Below are 18,171 nucleotides of genomic sequence, written 5' to 3' on the forward strand. Positions count from 1 at the left end.
TTTCAAGGCTTCTAGTTATTCGCTACAGTGTCCTCTCTTTGTAGAGAACAGTCGTAGCGTCTGCTCCTCCACCACAGAGTTAGCTGGGACGAAACAGCCACAACCTCCAGGTCACAGAACATTAGTTCTTAATCTGTTGAAGGTGTTCACTGTGTGGACAGCACAGACAAGCCCATCCTTTTGATGTTGTATTCAGATGACTTTCCAAATGGCTTCACTGTCTAGGAGTTGACCAGCCCATGTCACTGAAAGGTCCCTCACCCGTTGCTGACCTTGGTGGAGGCCCACAGGGTGTGCAAAGGTCAGAATCAGTATCTGACTCCCCTTCTGCAATATAGGGTCTGATTTTGGCCACAGCTGTGTAGCAACCATTGTTAAGGATGTCCAAATTTTCTTTGGACTGGGAAATGCTAAATCCACTGAAGGAACGCTCCAGTTCCTCATGGTCGACAGATGGGATAGAAATGGAGGTGTCACTGTCTCTTAGGGCGCTTTCGGGGTGTTTAGCAGTAATGTCTTCATTCCTTCCATATTCAGCACTGGCCCTGTTCCCACCGCTGTAGGCTGACAAGGAACGCTCATGGGAAGGGGGTGGAGGGATTCGCACTAAAGAACCAGGATCACCGACTGGGGAAGTCCCGTGGCTTTGCCGTGGATAGGGCTGCCAAGAAGTGGAAGGGGGGCACGAATTATTTGGCACCGTTGTGGCTGGTGGCGCAGAGAAATTCTTCTGTCCCATCGAACTAGTGGAGCGAATTATCTTGATAATGCACCCATTTTTGTCAATGTGCTCCCGACTATCGTCTGGACTGTGGTAAGGTGGTGCCGGATCAGGTTCTTTGGATCCAAAGTAGGCTTCAGTTTCTGTTGGCGGGATCCCCATCCGCTGCATATAGATGTTGACCAAGAAGTCCAACTTCTTCTCCATGGATAGAACCTGGAAAATGCCGTACAGGTCCCAGAGCGTCATTACCCATAAAATCATCACTTCAGCTAGCTCTGGGCTCCCCTGCCCCAACTTCAATTGAAAGAAAAAAAACCCAACTTCACATCTTGCACCAAACCTAAGCCGTAACTCACCATAGGAAAAGTGAAATCCTTCAATCAAAATCCTGCAACCCCCCACAAACGTTCGTACATTTTCTTATCGCATTGCTCTGGCTTAATTCAGAATTTATCCCCAAAGAAAATGAAAAGTAGCTACATTTGTGTTTATTTTATATTATTTGATATTTAGTCTGTCCTCCCCACAAGCAGGATCAGGGCAGCTTACAACATGTAATTGTTTTGGCTTACACCCATTCCTTGTTACCCAGGTTACAGAAGGCACAGAAGAAGGAATAATTTCAGAAGCTGTCTTTAAAACACTAAACATTACATCAGACATGGCACATTGATGGAGATGGAGTGATGGAGATGGACATTATGGCTTAGGAACTCTTCACATACCTGCTTTTCCACCTTCCCAAGTCTGCCCATCATGCTTGGATCTTCAGGAAGCTCTCCTTCAGCTGGCCCTTTGGTTCGGTCCTTATCGGTCATCGATGGCCCTCGACCGACAATCTGGTCAACTCTACCGGAAGCGTAAACCCCACCCCAGAAACAGCCATGAAGTTAGTGAGCTATGTCAAGGGTGTAGAATGCTACTCTCGACTTACTCCTCAGTGGACAAATCAACTCCCTTCCTCTCTACTGCTAAGTATGAGTTTTTCACACAAATCAAAGGGAGACAGCTAAATATAGATGCAAACACATCCCTCTGTGTCTCTGTAAGTGATATTGGTTCAAAAGACACCCGTTTGGTTTCTATCGATATCATCTGGCACATTGTGCATAGTAAACTTGTCCCTTGGGAGGAATCTAATGTCAAGGTTGTTCTAATTCCAAAATTAAAACAATAGCATCTGAATCAATTTCTCTCTATATTTCACTCAGATGGTATTTTTGATCTTCTGGAGCCTATCAAATACCTTCAGCATTGACTGCTTTGATGGTATAAATAAGTCAGAGCCAAAACAAAAATGGTTAAAAAAGAGGAAAAAAAGAATCACTTTAAAGGTTCAAAATGCTGCAAATTTGCAAAAACTGGCAACATCTGAACATATCATCCCACTAAAACTTGGTTCTTGGTTCATCCAGCGGATGAAACCTGAGCATCAAAATCCCTGAATTATAAGGATTCAGAAAAGCTAATGTTTATTCTACTATTCAAATGTCCTTAATTGATTAATTAATTGTAACGTTGTTATTCCAACTTTCCCCACCAAAGGGCGCTAAAAGGACAGGTCTATGCCTACATACAAATCTGTATTGTTTATTTCGGTAAATTTATTTCTGTAAATTTATTTGAATAATGGTTTCAGATGAACAGGTACAGATGCCATACCAAACTATGGGTCGACCGCACTTGGCAACATCTACTGCGACTAGCGCCATCTCAGGCAGATAATGCTCTGCCCTAGCCCCTGCCATTTGAGATCCTGTTCACTGGAGATGCCAGGAATTGAACCTGAGACCTTCAGGAGTTACTGAGCCACAGAACCATTCTGAAATCTTAAAAATTATGATTTCGTTGTCTAGAATAGCAATCCTTAACAAACCCAGGACCCATACAACATGAGACCCACTTTGTTGTTGTTGTTGCTATCAGTGTTCATCTTTCTCCTTGTTCTAGGGTAACAAGATGCAAAGAAAGACAGCCTTCCTGTATCTTTTAACAGCTGTAAATGTTGGCACGTCGCAACAGTCTCTGCTACCACTGCCACAATTCCATCCGGGAGTCTGTCATAACCACCACTGACCTTCTTGAGCCTTTACAGTGGCTGCCTCCATAGCATGGAAGGGCCTAGAGAACACTCAGAGGGTGCCGACACTCCTGGATATCGGAAGGACGTGCAGAATCGAATTGTTCGAGAATGCATTTGAGGAAAGTTATATATTAAGGATATATATTGGTCTGAATTTGTACTATTTTTTTTAATTTTTGTAAGCTGCTCAGTACCCTTGTCAAGAAAGAGGCAGGGTAAAAGTATTTTAAGTAACAAGATAAACACTGGCCAATTCATTGCATCTTACAGTTTCGTGCTGTGGCGTTGATAACCAGGGCCGTATTAACCCATGGTCGAGCCCCTAGGCTTTCAGGTATTTTGGGGCCCCCTCCAGCACTTCAGTCTTGTACCCCACTACAGATGACAGCCTGACACTGGTAAGGTAGGTACTAGACCACGGTACATAGCCCTATATCCATTTTGAGGATCTCCTAAAGAATTCTATTCACAATTTTTATATATATATTTTATTGCGCAAATAGAACTCTTCAAGAAAGCACATTTTGGGGGTATAATTGTTCAATACTGTAGTATTTTGAAGTGAATAAAATGTGTATTATTCATTAAAAATATATATAATTTATGGATAATTGTTTTAATATAAGAGACAATTTGTTTTACTTCAATAAGGAAGCAGTTAATTATCTTATTAATAGAGGTTATATAAGAGAATCAATTAATTGTAATTTATGCAGGGGTGTGCCTCAGCAAAAAGAAATTGATGGGCCCCTAGTCCCTGCGAGGCCCCTAGGCTTTGGCCTAGTCAGCCTTGTGAATTTTATTTTTATTTTATTTATATTTTCGATTTATATTCAGCCCTCCGCGCACAAGCAGGCTCAGGATGAAGTAGGATAAAAAGCATTTACAGTATAAATTATATTAAAACAGTTTAAATAACAGTATAAAACAACATAGTATAAAAATAATATAAAATAGATAACCGCACTCAGTATACGGCCCTGTTGATAACAATTGGAAACAGTTTACCAGCTAGTCCTGTTTACTAGCATCTTTTAAAATACTTCACATTAGAGAGAGAGAGAGGAAGTCCCAATGCAACACAGCAGGTTATGGTCTTGGGTCTACTTCAAAAGCAAATAATCTGCCCTTCATCCCTGGCCAATTTTACTCTTGCATAATGTGCCAGAAGTGCCTAAGTGATACCAGGAACAACAGCAACAAAGACAACACCAAAAAAAGAAGTCCGTCAATCTGTCAGAAATCAAGAAAGCTGTCTGGAGTAGAACGAACACAATGCTTCTTATGCAGTTCTGCGGTGTTGGCAAGAGGTCCATGCACAAGGAAATGGATGAGAGAAGTTATGAGTTCAGATGCAGACAAAGGGAGGGAAAGAAAGGATTAACAAGACGCAAGGTTGTAAAAGCACTTTGCAAAATTAAAAGTGCTGTTATCAGATTAACCACCGGAACAAAAAAAAAACGTAAGCCACGGAAAGGGTCGAGACACAAGGCTATTTCCAACAATACAGCTACCTCGGTTGCTTTAATTTGGCAATGGGAAAGGTTTTGAGTTTCTCTTTGAATCTGTGTTATAGACAGAGTTAAAGCACGGAGGCTGTCAGCACTGAAATAAAGGCTCAGTTCACACAACTTAGCAGACTTTTGGTTGGCCGCTTCACATGTGGACGTCTGATGGCTCCATCCATATACTGCCCTCTCTCACACACCCACGCACACACACACAGACACACACGCTGCTTGTTTTTGTATGAGAGAAGCATCTTAGGAGCAGAGAACTCAGATCGTATGTTAGTCTAATCCTGTACACAAGTTACAGTGAACACATGTATAATCCGTGTACAACGAACACTTGATTTTGTTTTCATGCGTGGAGTAATTGCTGTTACATTCAACATATGTACAGATGAACATGTAATTTCATCCCTACATATATCCAGGTACTGATCTCTGGTTTCATTTATGCAGTGAACGCATGTTGGCTCATTCTTACATATATTTGTATGCAGGTACTCGTAGGGCATACGTACATTCACTGTAATATATGAACAGGGATACTGACTGCACGGTGGAAGAATGGGGGCACCAGTCCTCCCCAACACAAAGACCTGGTAAGAGGAATGAGATGGGCCACTCACAACTTCAAATATATTGAAGGGATGTCCAGAATTATGCTAGTGAATTACAACAATGACCAGTGATAGATCTTGCAGATATCAACAGTATCCATATTTTGGACATTCATTATAACACTGGCAAGTTTTGTTTTAAATATTGGTTAGTGGGGTTACAAGTTTATGTTCTTTTGTGGGAAAACCTCTGTCTAGTGCTCTTTCCTAGGCAAAGCAGTCAGCCACAGGGCATGCATTGAATTAAGCCAGAAGATCAATCAGTTCCTTTGGTTTGGAGAAGATAAAGGAAAGACCTGTTTTTTTGGGGGGGGGGGGAGGGCTGAAGTAGTACATAAGTCTCTCGTAGACGTTCAGATACACACTGGCTTTCAAATTGGATGCATAATGTGGTTCTGGACCTCAATTCAGTCCCATGAGCCAGTTTGATGTAGTGGTTAAGAGCACGGGACTCTAATTTGGAGAACCGGGTTTGATTCCCCTCTCCTCCGCTTGAAGACAGCTGGGTAATCTTGGGCTAGTCATGGCTCTCTGGAGCTCTCTCAGCCCCACCCACCTCAGAGGGTTGTGGGGATAATAATAACATACTTTGTAAACCGCTCTAAGTGGGCATTAAGTTGTCCTGAAGGGTGGTATATAAATCGAATGTTATTGTTATTATGAAAGCCAACAGACTTATTAAACCTCAACAAAACTGGCCTTCAAATAACTATGATCACTATATGTTTGTGGTTGTAGAGAAGGCAGCTGAGTCCAATCCAAAGTGCAGAAACAAAGGGTCATTGCCTTCTCGACCCTTTCCTGCAAACTGCAGAGGTGTTGCACAGAAAGAATTTTCAGGGACTATTGGCAGTGGTAGAGTTGTTTTAAAAGGCAATGTTATCCTCATCTTCCATCCTTCCAATCTCATTGAAAGCCTCTTCACACATTACATCTTTTTAGAGATGAACAGGGGACAAACACGTTTAGAAGCACCGCTATACCTGTCAGGGATCTGAGACTGACCAGAGCTCCCTGTTGAGCGCTCACTCCGTGGCAAAACCAGCTTTCTCACCATGTAATGTGTGAAATGGCCCTCTGAGATTCCAAGGAGGATGCTGAGATAAGCTAGTTAGATATGTTCTGGAGTTTCATGCCTCTCAGAGACAAAATCCTGATGGCCACAGTTTGTGCAGAGAAGGTGCTTAAGGTTCCATCAGCGGCACTGTTTTCCCAATGTGAAATGGCCAAGAGGATCCAGTATTTGACCTGCTACGGAAACTTACATGTATCCATAAGTATATGTAAATTTCACAAACAGGGCAAACAGTGGCTACAGTGGCTAAACAGGGCAAACAGTGGCTCAAGTTGAGAAAATGGTTCAGGAAGAAGGCTTAAATGTTCTCTCAAACACATGAAGCTGTCTCATATTGAAGGCAACTGCTGGTCCATCAAGATCAGTATTGTCTACTTAGACTGGTAGTGACTCTCCAGAGTCTAGGACAGAACTCTTTCACATCATCAGTTCCATGACCCTTTCAACTGGAGATGCTGTTGGTGAAATAAAAAAATGAAATCCTTCCATCAAATCATAGCAGACTTATGACAATCCCTGGTGGAGCTTTCATGGCAAGAGACTAACAGAGGTGGTTTTCCATTGCCTGCCTCTGCAACCTTCATCTTCTTTGGAGGTCTCCCATCCCATTACTAACCAAGGCCAACCCTGCTTAGCTTCCGAGATCTGACAAGATCAGGCTCACCTGGGTTATCCAGGTCAGGGCTATGCTGGGAGTGGGGAAGGTTGAACCTGGGACCTTCTAAATGCCAAGCACATGCTCTACCACTGAACTCAGGCCCTCTTCCCCACGCACCAAATCTAAATTCTGCCCCAACATGCCTGGGAGGCACAGAACTCCAAAATATGTCTTTGTTCTCCCTAAATGTGTGAATGTAGACAAGATCTTTTGAACAGGTATTATAGCTGTCAGTACTTCACTGACATAACAACTCCTGTCTCTATATGAGGTCTGAAAGGAGGACATCACAATCTTTGAGCAGACCTGAGCATGAAAAAATAAGTTGAGGTATGCTACTGTAAGTTTGGGTTGGCCTCAGCAATACTTTATCAACCTCCTACCCAAATGGGTGTGACTGACACTAATATGATCTGGCTTCGTTATTATTTCTAACTAGTACTGATTATTGATACAAAAGTCCAGGGAACAATGGATGCGCATCTTACCATGACCACTGGACTGGATCCTGCAGATTAGTTCCAGTACTGGTAAAACTAATTGCTTCAGCACAAGAAGATGAAGAAAGAAAAAATGGAAATTTTTGCTCTGCCAAAGCGAAACTGCCACTGCTAGAAGACTGAAGCATGGTATCAACCTGTACATCATTTTAAATTGGGGCGGGGAAAGCGATAATTATTTTTAACAATGACTTTCCTTCTTCGTAATGGAAGAGAACGAAAAAATGGAAATTTTCGCTCAGCCAGAGTGCCATTTTCTTTCATGCTTCACTATGCTCCATGCTTCCAGAAGCATGCAAAGAGGCGTGTCCAAAGGTTCACCCTCTGGCCAGAAGCAGATAGCAAAGATCAAAGACAGCTAAAATGCGGCAAAGAGAGAGAAAGAAAGATTTTTTCAAAAACCAACCGTTGGGTAAATAATATTCAAAACTGCCTTTTGAGCACAATCCAGGCACTAGTGCCAACCCTCTTTATCCATGTCACATGACCTTGGACTGTTGATAATTTTTGTAAGGTGTGTCTGCTTAGAATTGCAAACACTGGCAATAAATGCAAAAAGTGCCAGTTTGAACACACCAGCAGAGCCGAATTTCCTGTCTGGATATATCTTCTGGTATGCCCTTCCTAGGACAACACTTCTTCACAATATCTACTTGAAAGAACACATACAGGAGAGGAAATTTCCGTGTGTGTGTGGAATCTAACCCATTAGGATAAGGATGGGGCTAAAATCCTTTTCTCTCATAAGCTAATTTCTCAAAGCTAGGGAGTTTTTGACATGGGGAACATGTCAGTGATACAACTTCCCGTTTACATTTGGGACTGGTCTAGTTCTAGGAAAACTATCATGCAATATTTTTGAATTTATAGTTGCACCGTAAACTTCTCTAACCCTTTCTTTATAGATAAAGAATAACATTAACGTGCTTTGCTGAATTTCAGAAAAAACAATAATAATAACAACATTCAGTTTATATACTGCCCTTCAGGACAACTTAACGCCCACTCAGAATGGTTTACAAAGTGAGTTATTATTATCCTCGTGACAATCTCCCTGTGAGGTGGGTGGTGCTCTGAGAAGCTGTGACTGACCCAAGGTCACCCAGCTGGCTTCAAGCAGAGGAGTGGGGAATCAAACCCGGCTCTCCAGATCAGAGTCCTGCTGCTTTTAACCACTTACCCACCATTGGGCTTAGGGTTAGGGTATGTTATCAGTTCAAATTCTTGCCCTTTATGGTAAGCACCTTAAAAATTCATGTAAGCTTTCCTCATTTTTAAATTAGGGTTTTATTGCAATGTAGCCATTCTAGCCATACAGGCAAAAACTTTTTTATTCTAGAATGCTCAAGTATAAATGGGGTTTGGATTGCTGCGAATAATACCACCAGATTAAGCATCTGACAATACTGTTTGCATTCTAGTCTTCCAAAGGGATACTTCAAAGAGTGCCTAAAGGGTTCCACATGCTTAGAGAGCTTTTTGACTTCTCTTCTTTGAATGGCACATCTAGGATTGGATCCAGAATAAATCGGTGATTTCTACCGATTTCTCTGTCATGCTCCTTGGGGGGGTCCCTGCTCTCCCAGGAGCAGCTTTTCATGGAGATCCATGGAAAGCAGGAAATGTTCCATTCTGTTGATGGAAAATTTACACTAGGATCCATCCCTTAAGTCTCTTTCCATTCACTAAGCGTGCACCAATAACTGCTTTTGAAACTGCCCTCAGTTTCACAAACCATTTGCAATGAGGCAACCAGGGCGAAAGTTATTATTAAAGAAATTCAACTTTGAGTAAAGGTGCACTCTGAGAAAAATATCTGTTATGATTTCAGATCCATGGAAGACACACTTATTCCTGATTTTTGGGTAGGACCACACCAGTTCAGGATTCCAATCCATTTTTCAAGATCCAGAATTTCGGGACCATTATTTTTCATAGGAGAAACAATTCAAGGTCCTGGGGCAGCTATTTTTAAAGATAATGCCAGCAAGTTTATAAAGAAAGTAGCAATCCCTTTAACCTAAAGATCCCTTAAGTTTCAAACAGAATAGACAAAGGGATTTGATTTTACAGACCCTCCAAAGTTGGTGCCCTTGGCCTACTTCTTGCCACTATTTAAATGGTAGGGAAAGGAGAGGGAATGGCAGTAGCCTGGCAGAAGAGTGCCGGCAGCTGGCCAGTTTGGTGTAGTGGTTAAGAGCACGGGACTCTAATCTGAAGAACCGGGTTTGATGCCTCACTCCTCCACTTGAAGCCAGCTGGGTGACCTTGGGTCAGTCACAGCTCTCTCAGAGCTCTCTCAGCCCCACCCACCTCACAGGGTGTTTTGTTGTTGTGGGGATAATAATAGCATACTTTGTAAACCACTCTGAGTGGGTGTTAAGTTGTCCTGAAAGGCAGTATATAAATCTATTATTATTATTATTATTATTATTATTATTATTATTATTATTATTATTATTATAATAAAAATCCTGGCTGCACCAGATTTCTTGACATACCTTTAAAATGACTAAACAATAATAACTTTTTAAACCTTTCCACTGAAAACTCTTCATTTGCCATCCTTCCTTGTTGAAGTCTATTGTTTTACAAAGTAAGGATGTTTTCTTTTGCAGAAAATTACCTTCCCTACACCCCATCACAGTAATCTTTTAAAACAGTTGGAATTTTGAATTTGAATTTTTAAAATGAAACTAGAGCTGACTTATGGCGACCCCTGGTGGAGTTTTCAAGGCAAGAGACTTTCAAAGGCGGTTTGCCATTACCTGCCTCTACAAAGCAGTCCTTGGCTTCCTTGGTGTTCTCCCATCCTATTATTAACCAGGGCTAACCCCACTTAGCTTTCAAAATCTGATGAGACCAGGTTTGCCTGGGTTATCCACGTCAGGGCAACAAAACTGTAAAGTACTTAATTTTTTAAAAAATTCATATATTCTTAATAACATCACAATCCAGTCACATTCCATCCCCTAAATAGTATTTTTCAAGTCTTGTTGATTTTCAGGCAGTTAACTCTATCCCCTTGAAATCAATACTTAAAGTTGCTTAACTTTGGCCGGATCACACCATCTGCTTCGTATTTTATATTGGTTTACATTTAACATTTAGCCACCCTGTGCTAGGGAATAGACTGAAGTCTAAATTAATGAATAACAGACTGTTAAATCTTTTTTATGCCTGCGAAATTGGAGAGCCTCCAAATAGTTCCATCTCACTGAACTCAGAAGCCGAGTTAACATCTCATTCAGCATGGGTCATACCTGGCTGGAAGCAATTTTACAGTGTGTGAATCACTCAGTACGGGTCGTTTTAGGTAGGAAGCCATGTTGGCCTGCAGTAGAACAGCAGGATCTGAGTCTAGTGGCACCTCAGAAAACAAGATTTTCAGAGTACAAACTTTTGAGAGTCCAAGCTCCCTTCTTCAGACATCTGAAGATACCTGGGCATCTGAAACTTTGGCTGTTTCCACACGCTCTTAAAGAGACGGCCCACTCACTGATCTCTGGCATTTTTTTTCACTCACTCCATACGTCTCCGATTTCAAAGTGGAAGCAGGCTTCCGTTTTTTCGGCATTTTTTAGCTGGTGCAGGAAAGTGCGGGAAATTGCATTCTCAGAAAAGACGCCGAAAAAACGGGAGCCAAACTGCCTGCTTCTGCTTTGAAATCGGAGGCATATAGAGTGAGTGAAAAAAAAAGCCAGAGATCAGTGAGTGGGCTGTCTCTTTAAGAGCGTGTGGAAATGGCCTTTGACTCTTGAAAGCTTATACCCTGCCTGGTAGCAAAATCAACTATGTGTGAATTCAGTAAACATGAGACAAAGTAATATGAACGGCTTGATAACACTCCATCTCCTATTGCCCTATTCACAGTCTAGGAATACTTATATTTTTTATTTAAAGAGGTTTGATGCTGCTGAAATCAACATCAATCTCCACTCATATGTCAATTTGATTTCAGGAAGGAAGTTCCATTTTGGAGGTCTCTAATGCTTAGCCAATCCATTCTTGTAAGATACGACACTTCCTTAAATTCAGCAATCTCTGCTACATTTTTTCTTATTTTGTGCTTGTGCCACTGTAATTGCTGAATGAAATAGCTATGGAAGTCTGTTTCTAAGGTATGGTTTGATGTTAGACATGAGTCATAAGTGAGTCTATGCCAAGGGCTAACAGCTTCTCTGTCTTTCTAGGAAGAGGCTTTCATACTTCCTACTTTCAAGGAATTTTTCCCATATTGACTGAGCTACTAAGAAAACTTTGTGGATCTGCCAAGCTATGCTTAAAGATGCATTATTAGTTCCTGGCCTCTTACTCTGCCTGAAAAGACCACAGAGGTCCATTTGACTTGCCCCTACAATTCTATTTTGCATGGGACCATTTATAATGGAAAACTGGTCTGATATTAGTCATCTTCTCATTGAAGAACCTCTAATAAGCTTTTGAATACTTTCTAATAAGATTTCTGAAGCAATTCCTGAACATACCCTAAAAGTATAACATGAAGGAAGGATCACTACCCGTACTAAAATAGTAGAGTCCAGTAGCACCTTTAAGACTAACCAACTTTACTGTAGCATAAGCTTTCGAGAACCACAGTTCTCTTCGTCAGTATGGCCCCTTCCAACTCTGTGATTCTGAGACACAGCTCACTTCTTCAGATACAGCTAGAATGTGAGTCCATCTGTCCTTATATCTTGGAGAGTGGAGTGATTACAGAAGCCGAAGGATAATAGCTGGTGAATAACAATGGCAGGCATGACTGAATAGGGTAGAGGATGCAGAAGGGTAGTGGGCATGGAGAAATTAGCATTGGTAATAAGACAGGAATCCTATGTCTTGATTCAGTCCAGGTGGATGCCTTGTCTTGAGCTTCATTATGAGTTGCAATTCAGCAGTTTCTCTTTCTAATCTCCCTTTGAAATTCCTCTGCAGGAGAACTGCTACTTTAGGTTTTTGAATGTTTTGGTTCCTGATGTCAGACTTATGTCCATGATAGGTGCTTATAGGTGCACCTATAAGCCTTATAGGTGCTACTGGACTCTTGCTCTTTTCCACTGAGTTTTTCATTGTACCAAGAAGAGAATGAGCTCCATAGCTCTGCACACAAAACTCTATGACCATCTTGGAACTCTTGGATTTCAGCTCTACCCTATACACAAGTTTCATGTCCCTCACCTTCTGCAAGGATTTTAACATCATTGCAAATGTATTTTAATTGAGATGGGCAAAGGTTTGTTCTCTTCATTAGAAAAACATGGCAACATTCTTAGAAAGGGTCTTTCATGGAGTTTGAATGATCAGCCCTGGAGCACCATGTTTTTTAATCATTCCAAACATGAAAACCTGGTGGGGGGGGGCAGTCCTGAATGGTTCAATCAAAGGGAAATGAATGTCCTTTTTGCCATTTCCATGTTCGCACTGCTGTGAAGGCCCACCTTTGGTGTCTCTCAAAGTAAAAATTTAAGCACATCCAAGAGAGCAAGCCATTCAGTGCAAGATGCAGTCAGCAGCGTGTGGCAGATGCCGCCATTTAACGTGGCATGAAAGGGGGTTGACAGAGGAAGCAAATGAAAGATTCTGAACAAAGAGGCATTCTGGCAAATCCTAACCTAGGCGAGTACTGGGGCGATTCTTTAGGAGGAATTCCTTTGGTTGGATACTTCTTATGCCGGGGAGTTGAAGGGGGCGGGGGGCCCACAATCATATCTATCCTGGCGAAAATAAATGAGAAGAAAAAAAGACACCAGCAAAATGCATAAGGAAGCAACACTTAAGGAGAAAAGTTGGTTGGAGGCTGCAGAGACCAAAAAAAATAACTCAAAACGCACACAACACACAAACACACACACACAAAAAGGCCGGGAGAAAAAGTAGATCATTATATTCCGCTCAGCACTAGAGATGGACACGAACCAAAATTCATGACGAACCAGGCCAGTTCATGGTTCGCGAACCAGCAGTTCGTCAGATCTCATTACTGACGAACCGCCACGAACTTTAGGCTGGTTCGTTTGGTTAATTTTTTGATTCGTCGCTGCAGGCAGCCTGGTGTCGATCAATCAGTTTCCTAGGCAACAGGGGATGGACTTCCTGCAGACCTTCTGCTGACCCAGAAGTGACCTTCTGCTGGCCCGGAAGTGACGTTCTACTGACCCAGAAGTGATGATTTTCTGGCCTGGATGTGACGTTTTCATGAACCAAGCGAACCAGTTCACGAACCGGGGGCAGGTTCGTGAAAGTTCATGGTTCCTGAAATTGGACGAACCATGAACCACATGGTTCGGTTTTTTTTCCAGTTCATGCCCATCTCTACTCAGCACAGAAAACAGTAATCACATCACTTGATCAGTTGGGATCAACGCATTGAAAGCTTACGGCAGTTTGAGGCAGCTTTTCTCCAATGGACAGCCAATGCATGCTCTAGAAACCTGGTATGTTTCTGACAACATTCCATTGGAAATGTGAACTCCTTACTTTGACAATAAATGGGACACATTCTCCCGTTGTTTGAGAAAAACACAAGCTTTGAAGGAGGCAAACACACCCATGGATGGAATGGGACGAGAGAGAGTAACAAAACATATTTAAAAACTAATGTTATGGTACACTTCACGAAAGCAGAAAAGGATATGACTGGCGAAAAGGATTAATGCATGGAAATATCCCTCAGTATTGACAACATCATGCTTTGGAAGTTGAAATCTTAAAGACTTTCAAAACCTGTCTCAGACCTGGGGCTTCATGCTTCCTTCGTTTGTATTGTTTTATAACCTGCCTGAGCAGTTAATGGAGTAGGAGGGCAGGTGAAGAGATGCTTTTGAATTTCTTCCCCTCTGGAAGTTTTCAGCTCAAAATTGCCCTTCAAAAGTTGCCCTTTCGCCTGGTAACATACATAGATCCTGGACCTTTCCCCACGGATGTAAAAGCCACACGGCAAGCACAATTCTGAGTTGAAAAACAATCAGTAAAAGGCTTAGGTCAACCCCCTTGTGCTCTCTAGCAGCTTGATCACTCTGATGTGGGTTCTTTTTTTAAAAAAGTAAATGCAGATTTCTCTAACATGTTGGTAGTTTAGCCATGTTGGTCTGCAGTAGAACAGCAGGATTTGAGTCCAGCAGCACCTTAGAGACCAATAAGGTTTCCAGGGTGTAAGCTTTCCTTCCTGGGTTTCCAGGGTGTAAGCTCCATTCTTACCTTATGTGTGAAGAAGAGAGCTTTGACTCTCTAAAGCTTACATTCCTGAAAACCTTGTTGGTCTCTAAGGTGCCTCCTAACAAGTTGTTGGAATCGCAGCTGAAGTTCAGCCTCAGCTATACTGAGCGAAGAAAATCTAAGGCCCATTTCCCAAGCAGAAAGCGGTTGTCTGGATCCTCCTGATCAGCGGGGAAGAGGATTTTGCCACTCTCTTGCATTCCCAGCTACCAGTCGCAAAAGCAGGAAAGAATTCCATTTTTCAGCTTAGTTAGTGGGAAACAAAGAACTGACCAACTAAGCCCTTTACAAAGAGTGGCTTGCTAAAAGGCTGCTGGTATTCAGCCAGTGTGTAAAGCATTCCATAGGCCTTTGCAGTCCAAGAAGTTGGTGACAACCGTGGGAGGAAGCATGAGGGCTTACAGGCCATTGCCAGAAGGTAGCTGGCCCACCAAGACGGGGCATGGGAGGGCTCTTAGGTAAAGACTGTAGCATTTTCTCCTTATGCTGAGAATATGATGGGAAGGAATAAACCTCTCTTTCTAAATGGCAGAATTAAAAAAAAATCTTTTTGCCTTAAATAATCTCAGAGTAAGAAAAACAGAGGCCCTGCCAAACCAGTTCTGAAGGAAGACATTAAAAAAAATACTGAGCCTCACCTCTTGTCTTGCTTTTGCTCAGCTAATAAGCTTAGTAGCCCAAAGCTAAAGAAAATTCATTTACTGGGTGAAGTGTGTATCGATCACTTTGTATCCTTGCAAATAGCGTTGACATTTCGTGAAAAGACTGTTGCGATGCTCATCTCTTTCCCCTAATCTTTTTGCTAAAGCAAATGGCTGTAGTTAAAACCTACCCACACACAGCTTATTGGACTGATGGGAGATGTCTTTTTTCCCTGCAAACAAGGGAAGATGTACAGGCATAATTCCATGGAGACATGCTTAGTGCAAAATGAAGGCCTGTAAAAGTCATTGCCCTTGCAAGGTTGTTTAGCCAAGGAAACTCCAAGGGTGAACCCCATCAAAGATAGCATTGGCTAGGATCCTATGAATGAGTTCCGTGAACGCTAGATGTTCACTGCCACAGAACCGGCTTCCTCGTCCGCTAAGACCATTCTTCCATTCATGCAAAGGCCAAATGAAAGACAATTGATCTTGCACAAACCGAAGTTTGGCGAGCAGAGGAAGCGCATTCCATGGCACAGACTATCTAGCAACTATCTCAACTTTCATAGAATTGAGAGGGCATCCACAAAAAAAAACCTTGAATGTTGACATCTCTCCAGTTTCCTAAATTGAATTCTAATTATTTGCAAGAAAAATCTAATTTTGCAGTTGGAACCATGAAGCTGCCTTATATTCAGGGGTCATTTCGTAGAAAAAGAGCTGGAGGAACTCATTAGAATAACTCGTTAGCATATGCCACGCCCCTTGACAGCACCAGAAGTGTGTCATTAGCATAACTGATTTGCATATGCCACACCCCCTGGCATCACCTATCCTGGCTGTTTTGGACCCAATCCTGGCCTTTCAGGGCTGAAATTGGGCTCAAAATGGCAAAAGGGAGCTGAAGATGGCCGAAAAGGGCCCCAAAATGTTCAGAAGCAGGCCGCTGCTGAGCGGGAGAGTGATCCACCATCCGTCAGAGGCCTGATATGGGCCGTTTCGGCCCCAATCAAGGTCAAAACAGGTCCAAAATGGCTGAGACAGGTGGGCGGGGCCGCCTGTCATGCGACCTCTTTGGGGAACTACGTTCCTGCGCATTCCCCCTCAAAATGAGCCCTGTTTATATTGAATGCCTGTTGATCTATCAAGGTCAGCTTTGTCTCCTCAGACTGAAAGCAACTCTCCAAGGTCTCAGGTTGATGCATTCAAGCATTCCCTTCCAACAGTCATTTGTGGCTTCCTGCTATTATTATTATTATTATTATCATCATCTTATGTTATCACAGTCCACCAGATGTTTAGGCTGGAATTTTTAGTCGAACTTTATCAAGAATTCTTCTTCTTCTTCTTCTTCTTCTTCGATTAATTTTATCCAGAATTATTCTTCTTCTTGAACTACAACTATTACTACTATTATTATTATTTGATGTTATCATAGTCCACCGGAAGTTTGGGGAGGAATTTTTTGGTCCTTCACCAACTTGGATTTTATCCAAGAATCTAGAAGTTGCCTTAGTAAGTGGCATGTTCCAAGTAGTGCAGCTGTTTGCAAACATCCAGTTAATATCCTATCTATGCCGATATTGCCTATTATTATTATTATTATTATTATTATTATTATTATTATTATTATTAGGATCACTCAAAGGGAGGTCACCTTTCCTCCTGCATCAGACAGCACAGCTACCATCTTGGAACCAACTGTGCTGGCATTCAACGGGGGCAACAACTGGTTGTCACACCTGCTGAGAACAGATTCTGAAAAGCTTATGCTCCAGAATGCAGACTCATTACATACAACTGGTGCAGAAATTGCCCTTAAGCACCAAACTCAGTGGCTTTTGCCTGGAGGCACAAAAATGGGGGTAGGGAAGAAGAGCCACAGCAACACTTGTTCAGTGGAAGGCTGAATGCAGGAAGAGGGGAAGCGCTTGCCTGGACTGGAGATTTTTGATCCGGGACAGCATATCCAGATGTCCCGCAGAGTACTGTTCAATGACGTCCATCACATCATAGGGTCGCAGGCTCTCCTTGAACTTCCGCTTGGAAACCAGAAACCTCATGATACTAAAACGGGAAGGCAGAAAGGCAGGTAAAAATCGGAACCTGAACGTGCGTTTCTGTGCACATGTGTGTGTGTGTGTATTTTCCCCATGAGCTATCGCTCTGTCTCCTTTCCCACAACCTTTCCTGCTGTCCCTGTGCACAGACATTGCAGGGAAACAAGACTGTACCCCAAATCTCCAGGGGGACAGGAGGGACAAGGCAGAAACCCTAGAAAATGGCACTGGCTTTAGTCACATAACTTGTGGCTTAAATGGAAGGCAAAATTGACAAGAGTTTGGGGGGGGGGGCGCTCTGTCAGTCTTTGACTCGGGTGAGTCCTCCCAACAAGGTTTCAGGGCAAGAGATCCATACCAAATGACACTGGAGTTCCCCCCCCCATGCCAATGCCTCATGACAAGAACTGTGGGTCATCTGTGGTGCCTTCAGCCCTATAAACCTCCCATGAGCTTTGTGAGGCTCAAGTTTAGCATTTGAAGGACAGAAGAAAGCCCGAAAGAACCCAGTCTGTAGGAGAAGAGTCTCTAACCAGTCTAACACTCTTCATACTGATAAGGGACACGTTTGATCCTTCCCTTACCAGACAGCCCTGATGCTAACTTTAAGGCCAGGTGTCAGATCTTCAGTTACAAATTCACAATTGCAGCTTTTGTTGTCATCTGGAATGTCTTCTCCGGGGAGGCTGACTTCTGGAAGGAAGGAAGGAAGGAAGGAAGGAAGGAAGGAAGGAAGGAAGGAAGGAAGGAAAGAAAAGAAAGAAAAGAAAGAAAGATTCCTGGTATAGCATGCAAAATATATGAAACGAGTATATCTGTTTGCCATTTACAACAAATCTCCCCCTCAGACAAACACTTGAGATATAACATCTTCAGAAATTTTGAAGCTGCTGAAAAGTATAGTTCTCCCCCCTGCCCCCAGAAGAAACACAGAAATATCAGGGGGTATTAAATATTATGTTCCTATCAAACCTAAACTTCTTTTACTGGCTGAGTAACATCAAATGCATCATATATAACTTAAGGTAAAGGTAGTCCCCTGTGCAAGCACCGAGTCATTACTGACCCATGGGGGGACGTAACA

General features: G+C 42.4%; 1 protein-coding gene across 4 annotated transcripts in view; it reads right to left on the reverse strand.

The window, feature by feature from the left end:
- Positions 1 to 214: 214 nt before the first annotated feature.
- The window catches only part of KCNQ2 (potassium voltage-gated channel subfamily Q member 2), a 140,369-nt gene continuing 122,412 nt past the window's right edge, over positions 215 to 18,171 (reverse strand). For 2 of the 4 annotated variants that reach the window (XM_054980655.1, XM_054980654.1), the window contains 4 exons: positions 17,672 to 17,780; positions 16,963 to 17,094; positions 1,450 to 1,573; positions 215 to 937 (listed from right to left, as the gene is read on the reverse strand). In XM_054980655.1, the coding sequence (XP_054836630.1) occupies positions 215 to 937; positions 1,450 to 1,573; positions 16,963 to 17,094; positions 17,672 to 17,780 (1,088 nt within the window). Of the gene's footprint in view, positions 938 to 1,449; positions 1,574 to 12,780; positions 12,883 to 16,962; positions 17,095 to 17,671; positions 17,781 to 18,171 lie in introns of all 4 variants that reach the window. The other 2 variants (XM_054980653.1, XM_054980656.1) reach the window with 2 other exon arrangements.

This window comes from Eublepharis macularius, chromosome 5 (genome assembly GCF_028583425.1).
Source record: "Eublepharis macularius isolate TG4126 chromosome 5, MPM_Emac_v1.0, whole genome shotgun sequence".
Classification (NCBI taxonomy): Eukaryota; Metazoa; Chordata; class Lepidosauria; order Squamata; family Eublepharidae; genus Eublepharis; species Eublepharis macularius.